General features: G+C 43.0%; 2 protein-coding genes across 2 annotated transcripts; one reads left to right on the top strand and one right to left on the bottom strand.

The window, feature by feature from the left end:
- Positions 1 to 569: 569 nt before the first annotated feature.
- bicc2 (bicaudal C homolog 2) lies at positions 570 to 10789 on the bottom strand. The gene is made up of 19 exons (XM_070913019.1): positions 10522 to 10789; positions 9302 to 9348; positions 8867 to 8936; positions 8632 to 8711; positions 8305 to 8466; positions 8140 to 8193; positions 7665 to 7880; positions 7287 to 7538; positions 7047 to 7178; positions 6556 to 6745; positions 5712 to 5833; positions 5399 to 5604; positions 4711 to 4816; positions 4138 to 4177; positions 2470 to 2633; positions 1460 to 1691; positions 1200 to 1366; positions 815 to 914; positions 570 to 700 (listed from the first exon to the last, which is right to left on the bottom strand). The coding sequence occupies exons 1-19, from the start codon at positions 10787 to 10789 to the stop codon at positions 570 to 572; spliced, it is 2739 nt and encodes a 912-aa protein (XP_070769120.1).
- A 4195-nt stretch (positions 10790 to 14984) lies between these two features.
- On the top strand, positions 14985 to 21967 carry dele1 (DAP3 binding cell death enhancer 1). The gene is made up of 12 exons (XM_070913358.1): positions 14985 to 15111; positions 16435 to 16552; positions 16960 to 17062; positions 17991 to 18135; positions 18330 to 18563; positions 18682 to 18764; positions 18896 to 18989; positions 19146 to 19288; positions 19404 to 19562; positions 20106 to 20198; positions 20687 to 20846; positions 21000 to 21967. The coding sequence occupies exons 1-12, from the start codon at positions 15081 to 15083 to the stop codon at positions 21254 to 21256; spliced, it is 1620 nt and encodes a 539-aa protein (XP_070769459.1). The 5' UTR covers positions 14985 to 15080; the 3' UTR covers positions 21257 to 21967.
- The last annotated feature ends 2246 nt before the right edge of the window (positions 21968 to 24213 follow it).

Here is a 24213-nt window from a genome sequence, read left to right as displayed (position 1 = left end):
CATGTCATTCACCATTTCTCTCTCTCGCTCTCTCCCCCCTCATTCCCAGTCAACTCTCTAATAAAAGCATGAAAAGCCCCAAAATTAAACTGTGACGGCAACATTTTATTGATCATCACTATCATAGTACAATGTCATTTATTTTTGTAAATATCTATTTACAATTTGCATAAACGTAGTGGTTAACATGGACTTAAACACGTGGTCAAAGCGTAAGAGTGACAGTTTGTATAAGACAGGCACTTTATGGTGATAGAATACACCACAAAGGATCAACATGGTCCCATGTTCATTTGTGTTTCTTGTAGGATCAGAGGTTTGGAAGGGAAGACTTCCTTGTCTTGATTTTGTATAAAAAGCTTTGGGGTATGGCTGTAGATTAAAGGCACTGGATTCAAATGCTTACATAATGTTTGCTGCTCTTCAGGGCAGCTTCATGCTTACCCATTTATGGAAAATAACAAGCAGATTAGACCTCTGCTCTGGCAACAGCATCATCGAATACTTTCTTAGAGGCTGAGAGGCTCCACGTCGGTCAGATGGAGCTCAGAGCTGGTTGGCGTCTCAACTCACCAGCGATTACTCTGAGCAGCAACTTCTAGATCCATGATTCGTGGCAGTCGACCACTTGCACCGCCTTCCAGGTAGCCAGGTTTTACAGCAGGTGTATCTGAGAGCCTCCTCTTGCTCTTGTTCAGGTCTGGAGAGGAAGATAAATAATGTGATAATTTTCACAAGAGGAGGCAGGCACCACCCACCATGTTAACAGATGGAGAAGCAGATCTGAGTCCAAGCTAAGACATCAGATTCTCACCTGAGATTGCCAGTAACATCTTGCGTCTGGCTCCAAAGGTGGAGACGCCCACTTCCTTCAGATCTTCTTCAGACAGAGTGAGGAATGTCTGGTAGTCAATCTGGATGAGTACGGATAGCAGTTGCATCATGATTCTCATTCATGATACATTCATAATGCATAACGCTTTAGACTGGGTGACAAGAGTGTGTGTGCTTGTTTGTTTGTTTGTTTGTGTGTATCTGTGTGTTTTCGGGCTCTGCAGCAAGTTCTCCCACGCAGCCAACCCAACTTGTTGTGTGTGTTGCGTGTGTATGTGAGTGATGATGAAAGTTTATTTTCACACTGATAACAGTTTTTTAAAATGTTTGTACTCAGAAAAAAGTGTAAGCCTCTATATGTTTACCTCTTGTTGTTCAAACACATCGATGTATTTGATTAGGCCGAGTTGGCTGAGCAGCTCAGGCAGGTCATCTGTCATTTGGGGGGAGGGGCTCCGCTGACTGCAGGTTGACGCCCTCCTCGATGAGCACACACCTTCAAAGTAGCTGCTGCTGCTCGGGAAGCTCTCCGCTAGACATCAACGGTCAAAGTTCAGAGGAAAAGGTTAAAAGTGACCCACTGTGTTTTGTCAAGCTTAAAACACCTGCAGGTGAGAAGACTTACAGGGTTTGTCACTTCTGCTTCTATTCATTGAAGATGCAAATGCAGGGAAGGAGGAGGTGGATGAGGAGAAAGTAGACGGGGGTGAGGAGGGGGAGGAGGAGGAAGAGGAGACAGAGGAGGAGGAGGAGGAGGAGGAAGCGACAGGCATTGATGAAGATGTAGATCCACGTCTGTCCCTCCAGTTCTCAGAGTTGCTCCCGTTGCACACCTTCCCCGTCTGAGCAGCCCATGACTACAGTGGAAGGAGACAGAGAGAAATTGTGACGGCATTAAACATTAACCGCCGCCTCTTTCATCTGCGAACATTTCACAGCAGCTTCTTGTACTTCTGTCACTACCCCCTTCTTTCATCTCTCTTCTCTTTGTCAGCAGCAGAGGTAATGAGAAAAACGACTACAAGTGATATCCAGAGATCCAAAGATTTAAAAAGAGAGGCGATTAATCATGTTTCTAAACATCTGCCCCTGTTGGCTGACCTGTGATACAAGCACTCTCTCACTGGAAATTATCAATGCGGTGGGCAAAGCAAAGGCTTCCTCCCAGCTGCCTGGGTCTCAGAAGAAAATTGAACGTGTCTGAGGAATGCCTCTTGCTCTTATTAACCTAAGTGAGTCTGCTCCTCCATCAGTGGCTACTGAGCAGTCAGAGAGCGGCCGTTCAGGAGGCTTTTAAAAAGCCAGGGAGATGAGCTGAAACAACTCAGGTAAACAGGTTGCTGAGCGGCTGTGTTGACTGAGGCGATAGTATCAGACCCTGGGTAATTGAGCATACAAATTGGCAGTGCTTACCACACAGTGAGATAAATGCTTTAAACTGTTAGCGGGCATACCAATAAATGAGACTGTTGGTGGGCCACAATAGGGGTGCTTGTTTCACCACACTGCAACACCAAACGGCTTTGGCAGCTCTGAAGAATTAAGCAAGTTCAGCAAAAGTGTATCAAGCTAAAAAGTCTATTTTATTTCAGTTTGCTAAAATAGACATTAAGTGAGCATGATGCTCATTTGTACCTGCTGCTGGCTATTTATGGTGCTCAGGTAGGGTTTGTAGCTGCGTCGGCTGATGTTGCGGAGCTCTTTGACGGCCTCGGCTGGCATGGACTTGGAGAAGCCAAGGCCACTCCAGGTGTCTGTGGGCGTCTGGACCTCTGTGACCACAGGCTTTCTCTGCATGGCTGACGTACAAACACATACAAACACACACAGAAGGGAAATTATTAAAACCTGCATTAACAGATTTCTTTGGCCACTTGGGGGCAGCGGACACAAGCTAGATTCACGACACTGACATATTATCACCTCACATGTCAGCTAACATTTGCTGATTTACACATTGAGCGGACACAGCGTGGAGAAGAATGGTGAATGTAAATCCAATATTTACTCTTCTTTCAGCTGTTTGATCGTGCGTCACTTGATCCATCGAAAGATTTGAATGAAAACACACAAGCTGCACATTCTAAATTAACACGGATACTTTTTGTAGCATACAACAATGCATATAGCCACAGCCTGTCCTTCATGAAAATGCATTGCAGGTTTTCCACGTCTCCTCTGATATTCTGAATTGGACAAGCTGGGTTCAGGTGTTAAATAATGAATCACAAACAGTGCCTCTCCTTGCCAACATGTGGCACACTTAATAAAACTCAAATAGACTGAGACGGATACACACACTCAAATGACAAACAAGTGACCCTGGGCCTTATTTGGCACTGGAACAGGATCCATGTGTGAATGTGTGATAAAAACTGTAACAGCACTCCAAAGAGTGCGATATCAATAGGATTGTAACTGGTGGGTTGTCATTTGTGTGCGTGTGTGTGAGTAAATGTCCCATTCATGTACAGGCATATGTGTGTCTTAATGACTGTGAGGCAGATGGCCCATTCAAACTGCTAATTCATAATCCCATAAAGCAACACTGAGGGAATTTAGTACCATTTGGCTGCAGATCTTCCCAGTATCTCTCATTCTGGATGATGGATGAGGTAGTGTTTCCTGTGTGTGTGTGTGTGTGTGTGTGTGTATGTGTGTGAGGGTGCACACACAACTGCATCTGGATGCATGTGTGCGTGTTGTCTGCATTGTGTATTGTGAATTAAGTGGGAGTTCCAGAGCTACTCTATTATAACTTTGGCACAGTGCAGCCCATAAACAGGTCCCCTTCATCAGCTGTCTTGGCAGTGAGCAGCACTGAAATGGGCCCCCCTCTATCAAGTCCCTACCTCTGCTCAGGATATTGATGTGTTGCCTCCATAACGTGCTTGAATAAAACTAAAAAGGCTACTTCATCCTGGATAATCATATGACATTAAATCATGTTTTAAGGACATTGTGACCAAAACATGTGCACTTTTACAGCAAACGAAATGATTCTTTTCATTTAGTGTTTTAGCTGCGTTAAAGTACTTTTACAATCTGTGCCTTGTTCAGCTCCAAAAACAACAGCTTGGTTATATACACTGTAGGTGGCTATTTGATGAGCAAAACAACAATATACAGTAAGTAACGTGGACCAAATTCACCTGCAAAATGTGTTTTTAATATATTTATTTTCAGTATACAGTAGATCAATAAAAAAAGAAATGCTTGCTTTGCAGTGCCATTGTTGTTGCTGCAGAGCTCTGGAAACCACAGTAAGACAGGAAGGAATATTAAACATTTAGGAGCACTAACCTCTGGTTGCCTGCAGTTTCTTCTTCTCATAGTCATAATCCTACAAAGCACAAACAGGAAATAGAGCGGGTAAATAATGCATGAAATTGAATTATTTTCTTCTGTGGTTACTGAGGACAGGCAGGGTGGGATGGGGGTGGGGGGGGGGCTAACACTCCCTGCTGCTGTGGAAGCAGTAAACTTGTTAATCCTCTGTGCAGTAACCTTTGAGAGTGAGAGATGACAAATAAGAATGGAAGCAAACAAACACAAAAATTGATTCTCAAAATCAAATTGCACCGAGGGTCAGGGATGTGCAGATCAATAGGTTACATAAAACAACAAATAAAATGTTCCTGCTGCTTTCAGTCTGTTTTCAATGTGATGTGCAGACGTTATCTCCTCTTTCTGTCTCTCATACATAAAACACTACGACACCTTTGGTGTCAAAAGTCTTTCATAGGTTTAAAAAGACTTGATTGTCTTTCCACTGAGATGTAGTTGTAGCCAAATAAGGTTGTCCAGAGATGCAGCACATACTTTTGTGAGAAAACAAACAAAAAAAAGAGACCCGCAATTCCTGTTTTTACTCACCTCAGTCTTGGATGAGTCAGCACGAACATCCTGAGCCAGCGTCACGTCTCTCCTCAGGCTGTTCCTCCGCTCACTCCTCCCTCCCTCAAGCTCTGCGTTCAGCAATCTGGCACATTCAGGACACACAAACACAAACACACACACACACACACACACACACACACACACAGATGGAAAGGTTAAACTGTGAAGGCTGTGAGCAACATCTGAGAGCTTATCAAATCTTTCTTTCCCTAGAGCAACAGCAGCCATACTATAAGTGGATTTCAGAGATAGTGTCCTGATGCTACATAATTATAGACGGTGTTAAGGGAGAGCTGCTCCGTTAAAATTGCACAGTACCACAAAGTTGTTTTTATCCAGAGAACCACAAAAAGGACTGAAAGTCAAATATAGATGAGGTCAACAAGCTGTCCCTTCTCTAACTCGGTTTTCTGTGTTAGCAAGATTTGTGGATTCTCGGCAGATCTGACACAGGTGTGTGTGTGTGTGTGTGTGTGTGTGTCTGTGTGTGTGTGTGTGTGTGTGTTAATCACGCTGTAGGGGGAAAAAATCTGTCAGTGTGAGGACTCATCTACCATCTGACAAAACCTCAGTCCCCACAAGGTCAACCTGTCATCTTTAGGTTGTTACTTGGTTTTGGTTTAGGGCATTAATTAAACAAGTGTTTGTATCTGCGAATGCTCACCTGTATGTTAGCGCCTGCCCTGTTGAATGGCGTCTGCCCTGGACAAACACCTTGGTGATTTCAGGACCCTGGAGACTCCCCCTCCGACCCATCAGTCCCACCCTGCTGATGCTGCTGACTGCATCACACCCCTCAGACGATGACATCACCACGACCTGAGAGCTCTCATCCTCTGATTGGCCAGACAGGTCCTCGTTTTCCAGGATCTGAAGAGGAGAGAATTCAATGCTTAGTTTTGTTTTTTATTGAGGTTTATCTATCAGGAAGGATTTGTTTTGTGCCGATAGCAGTTTGACTATAAACTGTGACAAACCTTCTCCAGTCTGTCTGTTCCCTTCAGTCCTGTCCTCCCCTCGTCAGCCGGAGGGGTGAGACCTGGGGGAGGAGAGGGGCGAGGCTTAGTACCAGTCAGCACAGAGGGAGCAGGTACAGAGCCTGATCAACAAGAGGGGACATAATATTGAGTAAAAGATCACATTAGTTTGTATTACTGAATAAAACAGGTGAAACACAAGATACAAGTTTCAGAAATGGGGAGAAATATTATTTACAAAAAGTTTAAAAGAATAGCTGATATAGAAAAGTTACCATGTTGATAAAGACAGAATGTGTGAACAGTGATGATTACAGATCTAGAACATGTGATTATGTTGGTGGCCTTTAGACACAACATCAGAGTACTGCTTCTCCAGAAAACCCCAAAACAAACAAATGGTGCTGGATAAAACCACCAGATGGTGTGTGTGAACAGAGGAATCAAATTGCACAATGAAAGTAACATATATGCAGCATTAGGTGTGAAGCAGAAGTAACATGCCATAATGAGAAAAAGTCTTAGAGAAAAGTTACTGATGCTCTACTGTACATATTCTTGTTTTTCCCTTTTCAGATTGTTAACTTGAAGGTCTTTTACCTAAAACCAATATGTGTCAACTTCTAATGTGAATATAACATCTTTCAAATTATTCTGATTGAATATGTTTTTGCCAGTGGTGAAAAAAGTACTCAGATATTTTACTAAAAATATAAAATAGCAATACCACAGTGTTAAGTACAGTACTTGAGTAAATACAGTTCTGAACATGGTGGCTTTTCAGTTTCCGTGACATTTGTATGGGAACACACCCGCACAGATACATATATGTGCGCATGCTCACCCTGCTCAGAGAGACGAAGCTGCTGCAGCAACATGTTGAGCCAATAGTTGGTCAGCCCGCTGCCGGTTAACTTGGGGTCAGGGGTCATCGCGGTTACCTTGGCAGTCTCACAGGAATCCAGTCCGAGGAGCAGACGGCGGGCCTCATAAAGACAGGAGATGTTCCTTTCCAGACCTTTCACCACCACTGACTGATAGACATACACCAATACAGAGTTTCACATCAGTATTCAACACACCACAGCATGTGAGACCACAGGGCAGAGCCGTTTTTCCAAAGTCAAAGTGAACAGCCAAGAAATATTTCAATAAACATTTCTTATTTAATCCAGTGCGTATTAAATAAGCAATCACAAACTCAGTGTAGTCCTAGATTGAAAGTGAATTTAAAAAGATGGGATTGCATGGTAGCCAACAAAATTACCCTTTCTTTTCAGATGGGGCTGATTCTAACAATAACAAATCAACAAAGCTACACTGATAAAGTTGTACCTTGCTGGTCTGTTTTACTTTGGGCTTGACACTAATGAAGACTCCCAGGTTTTGCATCATCTGAGCCAGTTTACAAGGATCTGCCTCGCCATCTTCACGCATGTCAAACATCAAACACACAGGCAGACAGTCCTAGACGTGCACACAAAGACACACAAAATAGCAACAGATAAAGAAAACTTGAGGGGGATTGTCTGTCAGGATTGCTCTTTACAACATAAACAAAACACCCCTCTGTACCATGAGCTGCTGCCGAGCCAGACACACTCCATCAGGGCTGCCCTGGATCAGCAGTGAGGGAGGGCTCTGAGGACCACTGAGGTCTGGCAGGATGATCTGGGTCTGGGTCTGGTGCATGACGCTCAGGAAGTGAGCTCCATTCTGCCCCAACAAGAAGAGATGCTGCTGGGAGGTGACATCCAGCTGGCTGCTCACTATACCGCCTGTGACCTCTGACCCCAGCAGCAGGTCCATCAGGATGCAGGTCGCCTTCTGCCAGATGATGATGAAAACATACATGACACAACATGATGTTATATGATACACATTAACTACAACTTATTCTAATGTGTGTAAACCTTAAAATGGATTAAAATCTCTAAAAAGTTTGACACTAACCTTGACAGCAGCTGCGTTGCCCTGCAGGCCCCAGACGGTGCAGCAGCTCTCACAGAAGGCAGGTTGTGCCTGAGGATGGGGCGGCATGGCCCTGAAGCTCACACTGACCCCCAAAGTCTGCACTACCTGTTGGATGAGTGGGGAGCCTGCATCTGGCAGAGCCTGGGGCACCAGGCTGATTGGGAGGTCAAAGGTCAAGGACAAAGGCTGCAGGTCCTAGGACAAGGACGTTTGAAAGGGAAACAAGGGAACGAGTGTGATGTGCAGGAGAGGAGACGCACAGAGGAGGGGGAAATAAAGAGATGTGAAACAGACAGCAGCTTTTTGACAAATATACCTGTAGTCTTTGTGTCAGACTTTCTATTAATCACTCTATTGATCGCTGTGTCTTGACAGGAGTGAAGAAATTGAGTTTTGAGACAAATAGAAATCTATCCTGGGTAGTCTCTGCTCAGATCACACATTGACCACTCACTCTTATCCTCCTCCTGGCTTCCTCCACTCCCTCTATAGGCCCAGCGATGGAGACCTGTTCAATTTTGAAAACAATAAATGGATTTTAAATAAGATTGTTTTCAGTTCCTTCATTGTCAACATAATAGTTAGTGGCTCACTAAAAAGCCACCATAGTTAGTGTTACCTGGTTGCTTTTCTCTCCAGTAGCGTTGTGGCGGTTGGAGTCAGGGAAATGGATGTGACAAGATGTGACCTCCATCACTTTTTTGATGTTTCCACCACCTTTCCCAATCACGTGGGAGTGCTCTGTGTAGGCCACGTCCATCTTTAGAGTCACCTTGTTCACCTGGATTTTATGTAAACAGTGGTGTCATTTGTGCAGATAACTTTTCAATACTTACAATAATTATTTGAAGGGAAGTAGTAGCAAAGTAGAAAACATGTCTTCATCTGCATATTGCTGACATTATTGTTCAGGCAAATTGTGAAAATCAAGTACCAGAGCCCTCACCCTGGTTTCCAGCACTTCTAGTATCTTCTTTTTGGCTTTCAGAACATTGGCTCTCTTCCCTTCTACCTTCACATGTGGATCTAGATGGAAATAGGTGTTCAGTTTTCAGATTTGAGGATGTTACAGTTAATGGGAAATGATAAACCAATTTGTGGGAACATAGAAAGCCATGCGACAGGAAGGAGACGAAACTCAGCACTGATTTGGTGTGACTGAAATATCAAGAATCTGTCACCTTTCTTTGACTTGGCTCCAATCTTCAGCTTGGACGGCCATTTCACCTGAGTGTCGGTTTCTCTCATCACCTGTGGAAGCACACACAATAGAGAGTGAGAAAAAAGAGGGAGCTGTCATTGTATGCCACAAAGATGCACACACACACAAATCACACATACAATCAGAAGACACACAGAGATCTCCTCCATCTAAGAATACAAAGCCTCATTTGCATTTCAAAGACGGTAATTATCACCTCCATAAAACCAGTAATCACTGCATGCAGCGTATGGAACAAATGTTAAAACGGTGGCTCTCGCTGATCTGTAAGCTACATTGAACCAGTAGGCTTTCTGCACTGATGATTATCACTGAGGAGAGCAGCTACATTGTCTTGTTTGCTTCATCTTTTGGTTTATGAATAACACGTTTCCCGGTGTGGAGCTCTACTTACTCTCTCAAAAAACTCCTCTCCTGTCTCACCATCTCCGTGCTTTGGAGCTGAAAGACACACAGCATGCAAACATAAAGAACAGACAGATGAAGACACATTTTTTAAAAATCCTGCAGTGTGATTTGTCACGTTGTGTTGGTCAGCAGCACAATATTCCTCTGTTTACAACACAAGTTCAATATCGAGCATGTGTGTAAAGTCAACATTTAAATATTGACTTTGCTGAAATTTGCCAAGCAACTGGAACAAGAGGCTGCCGGGAACATAAACAATTTTAAAAGGCCATCGCTCCACGGTGACATTTACAGGGTACAGGGGGGACTCAGGAACGCCCTCAACCCCCCTCATCACTATGGGTTACGCTGGCCAGAGCTGAGGAATGGGAAGAGAACAGTATGGGGTGGAGAGAGAAGGTGGTGGTTGGGGGGGCAACCACAAATTAGCCTAGAGACAGCTAATCTCATCAATGGCATTTGCTGACGCAAAGACCTCCCACTTGACCAAAAAATGAAATAACTGCAAAATCAAGAAGGAATGCGTAAAAACCAAAAAACAGAGCGCTCCTCAGCCTATCAGAGTGGAGTCTCAAGTGCAGCCTGACAGATTATCACCTAAAGGGATGAGATACAGAGTTTACCGCCTGACTGAGGCTGCTCAAACAGCCGCAACAGCATAGTCCCACCTGCGCACACATTAAAACAACCCACAGTTATTGGAGCTGAATTCACTCAAGCTTTCCCATCAAGAGTGTACGTGAGGACAAACAGGGGAAGCACACTGTCAGAGAGAGTTTCCCCAGTAACACAGGGGAGGCATTTGTCATAAACCTGCCAAGCAGCGATAAGTAACAGAGGCAGTCACCTCTGCTTCCCAGACAGGAATGATAATAGCAAAAAAGACTTTTGAATGCATTATCCATTGCAGGTCATAAATCATGGCGATATAGCAACAGGAGTTTAGTGGATGGCAGTTATACTGATGGTGGCAACAAGGCTGCAGCCAGCTGGAGGCCCTGACAGACACACAGGGTCAGGTAGATAAGAGACGAGGAGCACACAGGGAAGCCATGATAGGCATCAAAAACAGAATTACTTTCAGGAAAAAGCGGCTTATAGAGAAGAATGTGAGAATGAAGTTGATAACAGTGCCAGAGGAAAACCACAGAGTTCAGGTGCTGGTGTTGACAGTAATATGAGCATTTAACATCTCAGCTCACTCACCGTACAACATGTTCTCCAGCTTCTTCCTGTCAATCCTGAACCTCTCCTCCACCCACTCCGGGTCCAAACTCGGCTGACTTGCGTTCTCCTGCCCCAGCACAGAGCTTCCTCCCCCTTCCTCCTCTTCCTCATCCTCTCTGTCACGTTGGGCCTCGCTGGGCTCAGGCTTTGCTGCTGAGCCGGGTTCTACGCTAGTTTCCAAGTCAGGCTGCTGGGGTGCTGTGGTGGCCGGGACCGGAGAGCTCTCCTCGGTGGTGGTGGTGGCCATAGCAGGACTGAGCCTTCGTCACTGTTTGTGTGAGTGTGTGTGTGTGTGTGTGTGTGTGTGAGGATGTGTGCATGTGTGTGACCAAGGAGACCGGCAGGGAGAGAGAAAAGGGGAGAGAGGGGCAAGAAACACCCCCTTTGCCTTTTTCTTTAAATCCCCCGCCCCTTCACTTAATTTAGTACTCAAGTCTAACTCTTTCTCTCTCTTCAAGCTGTTTGAGGCTTGGAGGATTTGCTGCTAAGGCCTTGCATTGCGAAGATGTCACTTCTTTACTATAACACAGGTCATTTCCAGGCAGACAAACAAAATCTACACTCTGCTGTGAACAAATCCTCTATAATCCTCAATTCAACAGATTATGTGGATAGATAGTGAAGGCCTGTGATAAGACAAGATCTCACACACACACACACACACACACACACACACATCCCATAAACCATTCTCACACCAGCACGCACAGCTAACAAAATAAACGGGTCATCCAGTTGGGTTCCACCGCACGTCCGTTCGCCCCCCCCCCCCCCCCTCCTCTGAATGAGAAGTACGACGGCTTGAGATTCCAGAGGTCGGGGTGAAGGGAGTGGAGGGGTGTATCGCAGCAGTGAGTGTGGTGTTTGTGTGAAGGGGGAGCTCGCAACAATGCTTGGGATAAAAAAGCCTCCAGTCAGGAGTGGAAGAAGCTCTCATGTCCTTTCCTTGAGTAAAAGTACCAATACAGCAATGATAAAATACTCTGTGACAAGTCAAAGTGCTGCATTCAAAGTCTTATCAGCAAAATGTACTTAAAGTAGCAAAATCATGAAAGTACGTGTTTCTGTGACTGATATATTATTATAAATTACATTATTAGATTGTTAACTTCAATAGTAGTATTTTACTGTTGTAGGTAGTCGATCTGTAACTAGTTTTAACAAATGTATGTATTTAGTTCCCCCTGGGGGGTCGGGCCCCCTCCAAAAGCTCACAACATAAATCTGAGATTATTAAGAAGTGAAAGAAAAAGAAAACAAAAAGGTCCTCTATACAAATGTGTATTATTATAACAATTTTACCTCTTTGGGCCTCGACCTTCACAATTAATTAAATGATACCCTCTAAGAAGTTTAGAGGGGAAATCACTCTTCGGTGTGACTGCTAACAACTCGTAGACATCTGCTCATCGTCTCGCTTACTGCCGGAATATTTATTCATTTACAACGTGAGTGAGACAGTGTGCCTCAATTTTATTTAAATTGTGCTCTTCCCCGATGCGCCTGTAACATATTAACGTGTGTAGAGACTTTCAATTTTTTGAACTCATAGAAACGTGACATGGCACTGTTTTTCAGTTGAGGGTCACAAGCTAAAATGGTTTGTAACCACGGCTTTAATCTCTGACCATGGGTTGTATTTATAAGCTTATCATATGTTTTTTTTTATCACATCTTAACATGAAAAGTAACTACCGCTGTCAGAAAAATGTTGTGGAGTAAAAGTATAAAGTAGCATCCAATTAAATACTAGTAGAGTACAAATACTGTACAAGTAAAGTGTACTTAATTAAAGTACTTGAGTAAATGTACTTAGTTGCTTTCCACCACTGCCTTCAATAATACAAAGCTCCTCTACCCACTTGCTGGAAGCCCATTTGTTTGTGAACAAGCAGGTAGCCTGAAAGTCTTAAACTCCAGGGACACGGTAGAAATGGTTTAGAATTTTTTTTTTTTCTTAAAAAAGAGCAAATGACATTTCAGAAATTGCTTAGCACTTATTAAGTCCCCTCCCTGCTTTAAATTTCTCAAACTTGAGAACTCGAGTACAGACTGAAACATGGGTAAAAACAAACTGCTCAATTAGTCAGGCCTAGTGGGACTCTGTTTCCAGCTCAACTCGATGTTTTCCATATTGCCCAGACAAATTTGGCCCCAGGCGAATCAGCAAACATTATTTGGCAGTGCAGAGATCTTGCTAACATTACCAACTACTGCAGGCTAGACTTATTTGCCGGAGGAGGGTGGTAAGTAAAAGACATGATGACTGTGTCACCATGGAAACAGGTCAAGGAGTGAATTATTCCAAGTTTAATTTGATTTCACAACTGCAGATCTTCCCCCTCCAGCCCCCCGTTAAGCCCCGTCTGACTGGAAGAGTGTGCGTTGCCAGTAAGAGTCGGGCGTGCGTCACTGTTTGACCCATGGGCAGAGGAAAGAAAAGCCAAACTGTCCTGCAGAGTGACGGATGAGCTCTGGACGGTTTACTAAATCAACCCCTGAACCCACGAGTGAGGCCTTTATCCATCTAGGAAGATAAATAGATCAGTACTACCCTTTTCCTGGTTAAAGCACAGTCTCCTCATTCAACACAACACCCCACAGCCCATTATACATTTAAACTAAAAACTGAGCTGGCACTCTAATCCTGAGAAACCTTAACTAGATGCAACAAACATTCATGTGTCCTCGGAGAAATTGTGTATGAGAGAGAAGCAAGAAGTCTAGGAATTAATGGCAAAATGTCGGTTAATTTTTAATTAGACACTGTCATGAAGCCCGGTGGTCTCTGCCTTATTCATGACTATGCAGAAACTTCATTTGAAAATAAGATATTCCTTCACTCTGTGAACAGAATCTCTACAAATTATTGATTTTAGGAATCAAGGTATTCAATACATATTCCTTCAGGTATTTATATTTTAGCATTGCTACAATTTGAAACTTCTTGTGAAGTGTGCACTGGTTTTGAAATGGCATTTCAAAAATACAGTTCCCTCTTCATGCAGTCTGTGCCTCTAACACATACACAAGAACCTATATTTAAAAGCGGGGTGTAGAAGTAAGACTGGCTCCATTGGTGATTTAATACTCTCACTTTTACTAGTTCTTTTTTAATGTAATACTGCAAAGATAAGATTAAACTCTGTTTTAAACTTCACTGGCTCCTGAAAGCCCTGCAGCCCACCAATCAGGAAAAGGTCCTGCTAATAGCCGCAGCCAGGATTTCAGATATACTGAAGTCATGAGTCCAGGTCCCCCCACAAACGCCACCTCTCAGGAAAGTTTGACCAGGCAAATGAAAAAAAAAGGAAGTCTCCAAAAGGATTTAATTATTTGGATTTGTCATATTTATTTATTCAATTAACTGTTAAACTGTTAAACTGTCTGTAATTGTTGGGGTTCCCAATTAATACCGTCTCAGACATCCATCTTGTTCAATAAATGTGATGTAATGTCTAGTACATTTATGCACTGTTTAACAATACTTACAATGAACATTTTCCAACATTACCATACTCATGTTATGAGATATTATACTGTACCCCATCTTTGTCCTTTAAGAACTTGTTTAAAAATCTATCCATAAACAGACATTTTTCACGAAAGACAGTTTGACATGTCAAAAAAGCACAGGTGAAAATGATAAAATTCATGGTGGCTAAATTCCTTTTATCTGTTTCAGTTTCAGGGTCCTGGTACTGTGCATGCTGGCACATTGCCGTTGCTTACTGGGACATCGTTAATGTCATTTTTAACACCTGTGCTACTAATCAAAATGTCTCCTGAGAAAAAAAAGTCTTATTAATGTGACGGCTGCAGCAGCACAGACTTACACATGCACAAACAGAGAGGGACGCACATTTTGTTTGCATTATTAAGGGCACTCCATAAATCTGTCACCCAATTATCATCCCAGTTTGATAAAGCACAAACATGCATTTGGATGCATGCATATTGGATGGCCCAAAAGTAGTCAAAATTAAAATAAAAAAAATCTAGTCTAAGAATACTTGAATCAGCCTATATTATATAAATGCGTACACACAGCCTCAGATATATACAAACATAAACATTACATACAAATATAAACAAACATAACAAAATCTACATTTATGCACCAATTCACGTCAGTTAACACGTTGTATGTCTGATTCCATTCATGAATATATAGCCTGTTATATAATCCACATAAAGACAATAAAGTTATTTTCCTTCCATGTTTCAGAAATGTATTCAGGGAACGTATTGTTATTGTTATCATATATACGGACCTGGCAATAAAACTAAAATGACCGCAGGGCGGCGCTGTGAGTCTCTAAACCACCTTCTCAAACCTCTCAGTTGCGTCACCCGAGCCACTTCCGGGTTGGTCCTCTTCCGACACAACTCGTGATAGGTTTTGTTTTCCTGCAGCCAAACTGCCGGAGTGCACCCGTGAACCGTTGTTCATGGGGCCAGACGACCCCCCACACACGAACCTAAACATGTCTTTCCGGAGATAACTGTTTAGTGAAACCTGTTGTAGAAGACGAACCATGTGGAGAGTTAAAGGTTTTGTTGGAAGAGGTGAGAGAAATGTCATCGACACTGAAGAAGCTCCATGTTGCTTCTTCACGCAGATTTATTACTACCAAGTGTCGCTTTTTATTAAGAAATAAAAGCTGTTTATTGTGATTCCCGTGTATCGTAACGTTAGCTATCCATTGCATTTAGCTAACCGCTAGTAAAGTCAGTTCATTTAAAACACACAAAATACAGTTTCTGTCGGTGCAACTGACACCGACCACCGGTTTATTTTGGTCGAAGTCAGTGAAGTCAGCTCCTGTTACTGACACGCTGTTTCTGGATCTTTCGATCCCCAGAGGCTGTTTATGGCTGAGCTGCAATGCTGTTGAACACACAAACATACATTAACAGTGTTAAATGTTAAATGACACACACACACACACACAATGTTACCTGCATGAAACACCTGCGCGCATGCCTCATAGACACATACACCTGTATGTGTATCATTTAGGTGCATATAAATCCAATGTGCAGAAATATGTGTTACATTTGTCTTTTCCCTGAACTTAATGTTTTTATTTATCTTCACCCTAATTCTTAAACCAATGTCTGGATTTATGTATTTTGATAAATCTTTTGTTGGTATGTCATGGATTTGCTTTTTCGTCATTACTGATTTCCATAACTTATGTTTTACTTATCTCTGTATGTGTACCCTATATATTTTGGGAAACCTTTTCAAAAACAGAATTGCACTGCAAAACTACACTTTTGTCATTATATTTGTTCCATAGTTTCCTACAAATGAACTGATTAGTAGTTGTAAATTCATAGAAAGGTTCCTGAGAAGGACTTTGTAATTTGGTACTTTTAAAAGGCAAAAGTGAGACAGTGTTCATTTCCAGAAAATGAATTCCAATTGCTTCCAGTGTCTTAACTAGAGAGTGTTTTATCAATGTACAGCAGGTCAGCTACACATGCAAAAATATGAAATTTGTCAAGTCAAATATACAATTCAACATAAATGGAGGTTACAATAATAAATAAATAATGAATGAATGAATGAATATCTGCTTGGGTTTAAATGAAGCAGAATTCCTTTGGAAATCAGCAATTGCTTATAAACTACGAAGTAGTAACTCAATTGAAATAACTGTTTCGATCTCGGTTTCTTTTTTTCTTTTTCTTTTCCCTGTACTTCGTATCATATTATGCGTTGTTCTTTCCAGGGAATTTCCAGGCATCTATTAGGAAGTTATGGAGCGTGTTTTGTATGTCAAGTAGTTGTGAGGAGGCTAAACGTCCCATCTCTCCCTGAGATTCAAACACTGGACATTATTGTCTAATTTCTGCAGTTTTTGTCTTCCCACCACTTCCCAGTTCTTCACCGATGCTATGGCAGCACCCCCCTGCGACTGCCCCAGAACCACCATGTGGAGGACGAGGTCATCAGCAGCTCGACTGTCCTCTCCACCTCTCGACACTCCTCTGACAGCAGGTACTTCCCACACCTCCATCCTGTCTTTTTCTCTGTCTGATTACAAAAGCCTAGAAAGAAATACAAAAGAAAAGCATTGATCTTCTCACTTTGATCTCACGACGTCTTTGCCCTCAAACCACTGGCCATATTATCAGCTGATGAAAATAGAACCTTGGAATTAAGGTCAAACCTTAGAGACTAGCCTCATCCCAATCCTTTCTTGTTCCTTTACCCCGTCTTTGAACCTGTTCCCTGGTCGTGACACACTCGCTGCCTCCCTTACAGCTGGTTGCATCATCCAGCGACATCTGCTGTAAGGGGTTAGTCGAGGGAACAGAAACATCAGCCTTAAACACAGTATTTCTATGATTTGAAATAGAAACAGACATAATTCTTGGATTTTGTTTGTGCTGTTTTTCTGTTAGCTCTCAGAAAGAGGAGGATGGAGAGAGGAGGAAGAAACAAAGGACCTTTCAGTTTGGCTACGCTGAGCTTCCACGTTACACAGCCCTGGATGCCGTGGGATGGGTTTGTCTTTTGTTGTTGCATTTTCAAACTTAAAAGACCTCCAAATATTTATAGTATGTCCAGTACGACTTTTTCAGTCATCAGTTCAGTCAGGAGGCTGCTAACGGAGGGTTTTTAAACAGTCTGGACTGATAAGACAACTAGTGCTAGATGGCCTGGCTTCCATGTACTGTTTGACAGCTATTAGTATTAAATAGATGTAGTGAAAATCATAATCTCAACTTCAACCCTCATGACAAAAAGAACAGCCATTAAAACAACCGTTCAACACCAGTCCATCTCCAAAACTGTAATCACACAAGGTTGTGCCACTGTTCTCATTTCCACACTTATGTATTTAATGCTCCAAGTGATGTGTATTTAACACAAACATACATATTACCTCGAATCTAAATACTTTCTCTTTACTCAAAGGAAGCACATTAGTGGTTCATGTTACCAAGTAAAAGTAAATGCATATTTTGAACAAATATGAATCAAGCATGGTGGCACATTTGGCCCCAATATGAGATGGTGCTCACAACATGATGCGGTTCACAGTTAGACTCCTTGCACACACACATATTCTCAATCTGTAACTAGCTGATTCATTCCTTTAGCACCACTTGGTGGTCTCACTTGCTAACTTTAAAGTATACAGCAGGGATGGACAACAATGTGTCATGGAGAGCCAACCAATCTCACACAGATGTTGCTGTAACCAGCATTGATGATTGTGTTGTCCGAATACCTTTATAATCTCTCCATAGCCTGTTTATATGTGCATTAAAGGAGGGATTATCAGCGTGTTGAGCTTTGGTTGGTATGAAAACCTTTTGGCTCTCCATGGCACATGTGTGGCTGTTCATGGTATACAGTATTTGGCGGTGCACATTTCACATCTCATGTTCTGGTGACAGTATAGCTGATGTTTCATGTTTCTCCGCAGGGTGCTGCAGCAGCTCTGTTCATGCAGATCTGCAGGAGGATCCACTCACAGCTCTCTTCAGGCACTGAGCCGAGTCCGATCCCTGGAGCCCTGACGGCACCCTCCACCCTACACAGGTGTGGCTACCGCATCCTGCTGGAGATCTGTGAGTCCTTATCGCACTATTGTACCTAAGCAATAGGCCCAGTGATAGTTCACCTTTATCATATCAACTCTTAAAATCCATTGCCAAGATTGTTTTACACAACAGACATTTAACCATCTCAACCCCAAACTCTCTTTTCTTTTAATGTTGTGTGATCAGAATCCTGACTTTGTTTTGTTGCGCCGGTTTTCCAGTGGCTAAACGTGATGTCCTGCCCAGAGGAAGGAGTGTGTTGTGTCTGCAGGGGGTGCCAGAGAGGCAGGACCAGGATCAGTCTCCGGCTCAGAGCAGCAGCAGCAGCAGCAGCAGCAGCAGCAGAGCGGGTGACGCCAGTCTAAATAGCAGCAGTGAACAGGACCATCTGACTGCTGGCTGCTCCATCTCTGACCAACAGAGGGCACTCCTGAATCAGGATTCTTCCATACCTGGTTTGTTCTGTGCTCTGTGGTTGAAAGACTGTTTAAAAATAGTATTTATTTCAAAATTTTGTTAACCTAGTTTTTGATGGAGCAGGAAAATAAAAGGTTTTTCTTTCCTGAATCACAGACGAATCACTTCTGTCAGCTTCCTGTCCTCTGCAGAATGATGCCAGCCGAGACAACACAGAGACAAACGATGCTAATGACAAGGTGAAGGTTTTCCTCCTTTTAGTTTGTGTGATGTTTATTTGAAAGAAAGCAGCATTTTTTCTTTATCCTTGCAAAGGACTGACTGACTTGTCAACTAATCTTGATTGTTTTATCCTCCTTTGGTTTTTCAGGACTTGTTGTCTGATGAGGAGAGGCTGGCAGGAGCAGCTATGAACCTCAGACATGTGGGAGACACCAGCGTTCCTGTTATCCTCAACATCATTGGTAATGATTTATTAACAGTTACACACCAAATAATGTTCACACATTCATTTCTACTCAAGACAATCCCTTTTACACAAACCAAATGTTTTCCCTTTTTGCTAAATTAACCATGTTTGTTGTACATAGCTAATATCTTCCTCTTTGTGTTTGTGGCAGGTCTAGAAAATGCCAAGAGTGAGAACTACGAAGAAGCTTTTACATGTTTTGTAGCTGCAGCTCAGCAGGGTTACAGCAAGGCCCAGTTTAACACCGGTGTGTGCTACGAGAAAGGCAGAGGAGTGTGCAAGGACAAAAAGAAGGTGAGACTTTATTTTACTTAAGTGCTTCATCATTCTGAACATCATCATACTCACTCTTCTTCTTCTATATCAGAAATAAAGTCTGGAGATGATTCTCATGTGTTTTCTTTCCAAGGCTCTGTATTACTACCAGCAGGCAGCAGTTGGGGGTCACAGACAGGCTCAGTACCGCTATGCAAAGCTGCTCCTGACCAGCAGGGGGCACCAGAGTTTAGAGGAGCTGAACACGGCCATTAACTTCCTGGAACAGGCTGCTGCAGATGGACTTACCAAGGTATGAAATCATGACAAAATCTGACAAACCCTTCATAATTCTTCATTGTTCCGTTGCAACTCTAGTGCAAGTACGTTCAAGTACTGTTTAACAATACTTATAATGATAATATTCCAACAGTGCTTTACCACATTTCTCTTAACGAGTTATGAGAAATTTATACTTTCCTTTATCTAAATGCAGACATTTTTCTCAGAATACATTTTGACTTGTCACAGTAGGAAAAGCAGAGGTATAAGTAATGAAATAAATGTTGGCTTCAGTTTCAGGGTTGTGGTATTGTGCATGCTGGCTCATGGTCACACTGTCATGGCTTACTAGGACAATTTATTTTTACTGTGACAGGTTCTTTTTTTGATTAATCAGTTAGCCTATAAAATGTTAGAAAATCATGGAAAATTAGATACAGTTTCCTAAAGCCTGAGGTGACAACTTCAGATGTTTTGTTTAGTCCAAACCAACAGTACAAAACCTAAAGCTATCCCTTGATGCTGCTGCATCCTAACAGAAGTGAACCAGCTCTCTGCTTCTGTCCCTCTTCAGGCTCAGGTCTGCCTGGCCTCGGTCTACTGTCAGGAGCTGGTAAGAGACAGGAGTAAGTCTGTCCAGTACCTGAAGATGGCAGCAGCGAGCGGAGTGAGTGCCCTTCTAGATGCTTCTGGAGTTTTATCTATGGCTTTATCGCTGAGGTTTCACCTCCCCTCACAGTGTACCATCTCTGTCTTTCTGCATTAGGACACAGACCGTCCCCACTGTCTCCTGCTTTTTGATATTCACATCTTATTTGTAAAACATCCCTACTTACATGTTTTTGCAACTTTCTCCTGTCATTGTGTTGAAGTAATACCATCAATTACTGTGGCTACAAATCCCTTTAGAGCTACGGCCTTGCCGAATGTCCCAGTGTTGAGTCTCACAGAGCTATTGTGATTGTTTTAATAGCGACATCTTCAGTCCTTTGCCCATACTACTGTGTCTATTTAAGTTCCTGGTGACAGTTTATAATGTTTAACATTAAGTTGCCTGTCAGCCTCTGCACAAAGGCCTCCAAGTCAAGTTCTAGTCCATATAGAAGATTGTTCTTGAAGATTAAAGCACATGTTTGTTTTTGTTCATGTGTGTAGGACGACACTGCCCTGCTGTTCCTGGGTCAGTGTTTTGAGAACGGCTTCGGGGTGCAGCAGAATCTAAGGACAGCGGTTGAATACTACAAACGAGCCGCTCGAGCAGGCAACAAGCAGGCTAAGAGCTTACTGATGCCTCCCAATGACTCAGGCAGTAAGGGTAAGCCCACATGCTCTGTTGGAAAGATTCACAGTTGTATTAGTCATTCAGTGATGCCACTGCATGTGATAATGTTTTAATGAGTCAGGACAGCAGTGATAATATCTGTGAGGATGAGCATTGAGTTCTCCTCTGCCTCCCTCTGCTCTTCAGGAGAAGATGCAGTGTTGCGCTCCATCCGCTCAGCTCCATGTTTCCCTGCAGCCGACCGTCTTCTCCAGCGGCCGCTCTCCTCTCTGGCCAGTCGCGTCCGTCCCTCCACCGGTCACCCCGTCACCCTTCCCCTCCTGCCTCACTCCTGGAGCACCGGGAGCCTGTGTGTCCCCCCGGCGCTGTCCTCCATGCCTCTGCACCTCCATCCCCTCAGCACTGAGGGAGGAACCTGCCAGTGGACTGTCGGGATTGGATAGTTCTCTTGAGCCAGCACAGGGTCAAACTGAGGAATGTATTTCATAGTTTGAATGTATTTTCACCAGAGGAGAAAGGTCAAAGTGTGTTAGGTGTGTACATATTGTGAAGTCTGGATTAGAGTGAATAGATTTTATACTTGGTGAGTGTAGATGTGTTTATTTGTCTTTTTTATAAGTCTGAATGAGTTGTTGGATACAAGGTCTTACAATATTATGTGTAGAATGAAACATGGAAGCTTTTCTATTATTTGCTTTTCTGTCATTTGTCAGTGTTTTCGTGTTATATAAGCTCCCCTGTGGGTAAGAAAATGTGAACCAGGTGCCTTGGAGTGGGTTGAGAATCTCGGGTGGTGACTTGTTTCTCTCCCTACTAATGTGGGATTAATTACTGAAAAGAGGTTTATTATAATCTTATCTCCTGCAAACTGTATTGCTGGTTTTACGCCTCTGAAACTGACAAAGTGCTTTAAATTAGTGTCATATTTTAACCTTCAATGATAGTTTCTTAATATGTGAAATCGTTCAGTGCCATCATTGTAAAAGAACAACTTCAGAGGAGAAGGGAAATTAGCCCACTACATGTTTTGTGATAGTCCAACCTGTTAACTATACACATGCCAAAGTGAATTATGATGCACTATGAGGAGGATGTTCTTCTGTTATATACACATGCACAAGTAAAATAATAAAAACAATATTCCTAAAAAGCTATTTTATGGCTGTCTGGTTACTTTGTAACTGATGATGAGCAAAAACAGTATTTCAAGGAGCAGAGACTTTAACTTGAATTAAGCAGTACTAAAGTATATTCTGGGGTAGGTATTCTGTATGGAAATAACTTCACAGATGGTAACCTCATTAGTTTTAGGACCTCTTTGAGTCAAACCTCATACATTATTTATCTAAAGAGAACTAAACTGTGTTTTATGGACAGGTGTGATCAGGCTGGTGTGGCACTATTAACCATTCATATTTCTACTGCATGACGTAAGACTCCGATGATGTGTGATTTTATTACCTGAGTTGCAAATAAATAGCACCGGGAGATTTATTATGGTTGCGTCTCCTCCGTACGCCGAGCGTTCTGCGTCCGCGGCTCTGATTGGCCGGCTGGCTGTGATCAGCTCCACAGCGCCGCGCTGCTCCGGGATCCTCTGGCGCAGAGAGAAAGCGCAGCTTGGCCGCCAGCGAGCACCGAGCCGGGCTGGGAGGGCAGATGATGTGATGTGATCCAATACGGGCGGCCGGCTGCAGCTACGGGCGGACTGGCACTTATAAGCGGCTGTCGACCTCGGCCCTGCTCACTACTGTGCGAGTGTGTGTGTCGTCGCGGGAGCGGAGGTGAAGAAGCCCGGAGGCTGACCGAAGCGGTGAGTGGATGTAAATAGATGCTCTCGATGGGATGCGCTCCCCTCCCAGTGCGGCGGCGGTGGTGATGGTGATGGGGCTGGGAAGAGAGAGAGAGAGAGGGGCTGGGTGCTGGAGATTTACTGCGTCTCACATATCGACAGCTTTGCTTCCGCAATACTGGCAACTCCACCTATGCATCCTCGGCGATGTGTAAGAATTAAAGATGATCTAACGCTGTTTCTGATAGAGGCGATCAGTGAGGGAGTTCATTAAGGTGGCTGCAAGAAACCAGGAGCTAGGATACTCCACCCATGACATCATCGACTTTTTCAAGTTCATTTTCTCCCCAGCCTGTGCTTCCATCTGTTGCATTTCATCTCAAAAGCAGTGAGTGCAGTTCAGAGTTGAGGAAAAGGGGGGGCCTGCCATGACAGGGTTTCCTCTGACAGGCCAAGATCTCTGTCAATATCTCCAAATGATCTGATGATGAGTCTCCAAAGCATATCACAGAAGTGAAGCAATAAGAATTTGATATTTCTCTTTAGGGTGACCTTCAGGTGAAAACACTCTTGCCTGTAAATCTGCAGACAGTATAAGCAGCTAGAGCAGATAAGGATCCTGTTTTGACACCTTGCTCCTACAACATTGTATTTTGTCTGTCAACAAGTTCTTATTCATCTTATTCATCCTGTTTTTTTAATGTAGGAGATGACATGACTTCTATAATATCTGCTTGTTTTCTTTCACATATCGCTGTACATTTGACTGTGATGCAAGCAGTAGAGCACACAAGGAAGACCAGCAACAGCACAAACAGATTAGTTTAAAGACTAGATTAGTTTTACTAGTGTACCGGTTGCTGCTGTCCTGTGACCAGCTGCTAAGATCTCGTGCATCCCATGAATGACCTCTGCTGTTGGAGAGCACAACAGATTTATTGAGGACAACAGTTTTAAGTACCTCTGTGTGTTGACTGTGCCCCACTGTCCTGCAAACTGCTGTGTCATTCTCCTCGCTTTCTCCCTCTAATAACCATCCTTTCTCCTCCCCACTCCTCCTCGCGTCCTCTCCTCGCCCCACTTTGTTTAACTAATGGAGATCTGGCTGCATTGTCAGGGGGGAAAAGAAAGTACAAGGCTGCTATCTCTGTCTAGATGATCCAGTTTGTCTGCAACTGATTAAAAAAAATAGAAGAAACGGACACTGTGTCTTTGAAATGTTGTTTGCTTATTACTCCTTGTCTGTTTTTGGGGTTATGTCAGGATGTGTAATTCATCCTCTGAGTCATGCAACATATTTGCTGCGATTTTCAGCTTCAGTGGCTCAAGGCACAATTTGTAGCTGTCTGGTTCAAGGCTTGTAACTCCAGCTTTTGAGGCTTTTAGCTTGATATCAATGCATTTTTGACACCGCCTTATTTTGAGAGATTTTCACAAGACCAAAAACTCTTTGACAATATATTATATATATATAATAAAAATTGGAGTTACAAGGTATTCATGTGACAATAGTGGTAAGCATTGCTGATTGACGATAGCTGGTACTCTGATGAGACTGCAGGTGGTTTGTACCTGTTGACACTGTGTTTGTGTCTGAGTCACAGGCCT

The sequence above is a fragment of the Enoplosus armatus genome, chromosome 10 (assembly GCF_043641665.1).
Source record: "Enoplosus armatus isolate fEnoArm2 chromosome 10, fEnoArm2.hap1, whole genome shotgun sequence".
Taxonomy (NCBI): domain Eukaryota; kingdom Metazoa; phylum Chordata; class Actinopteri; order Centrarchiformes; family Enoplosidae; genus Enoplosus; species Enoplosus armatus.
Note: the sequence above shows the minus strand (reverse complement) of the source record. Positions and strands in the feature narration are given on the sequence as shown.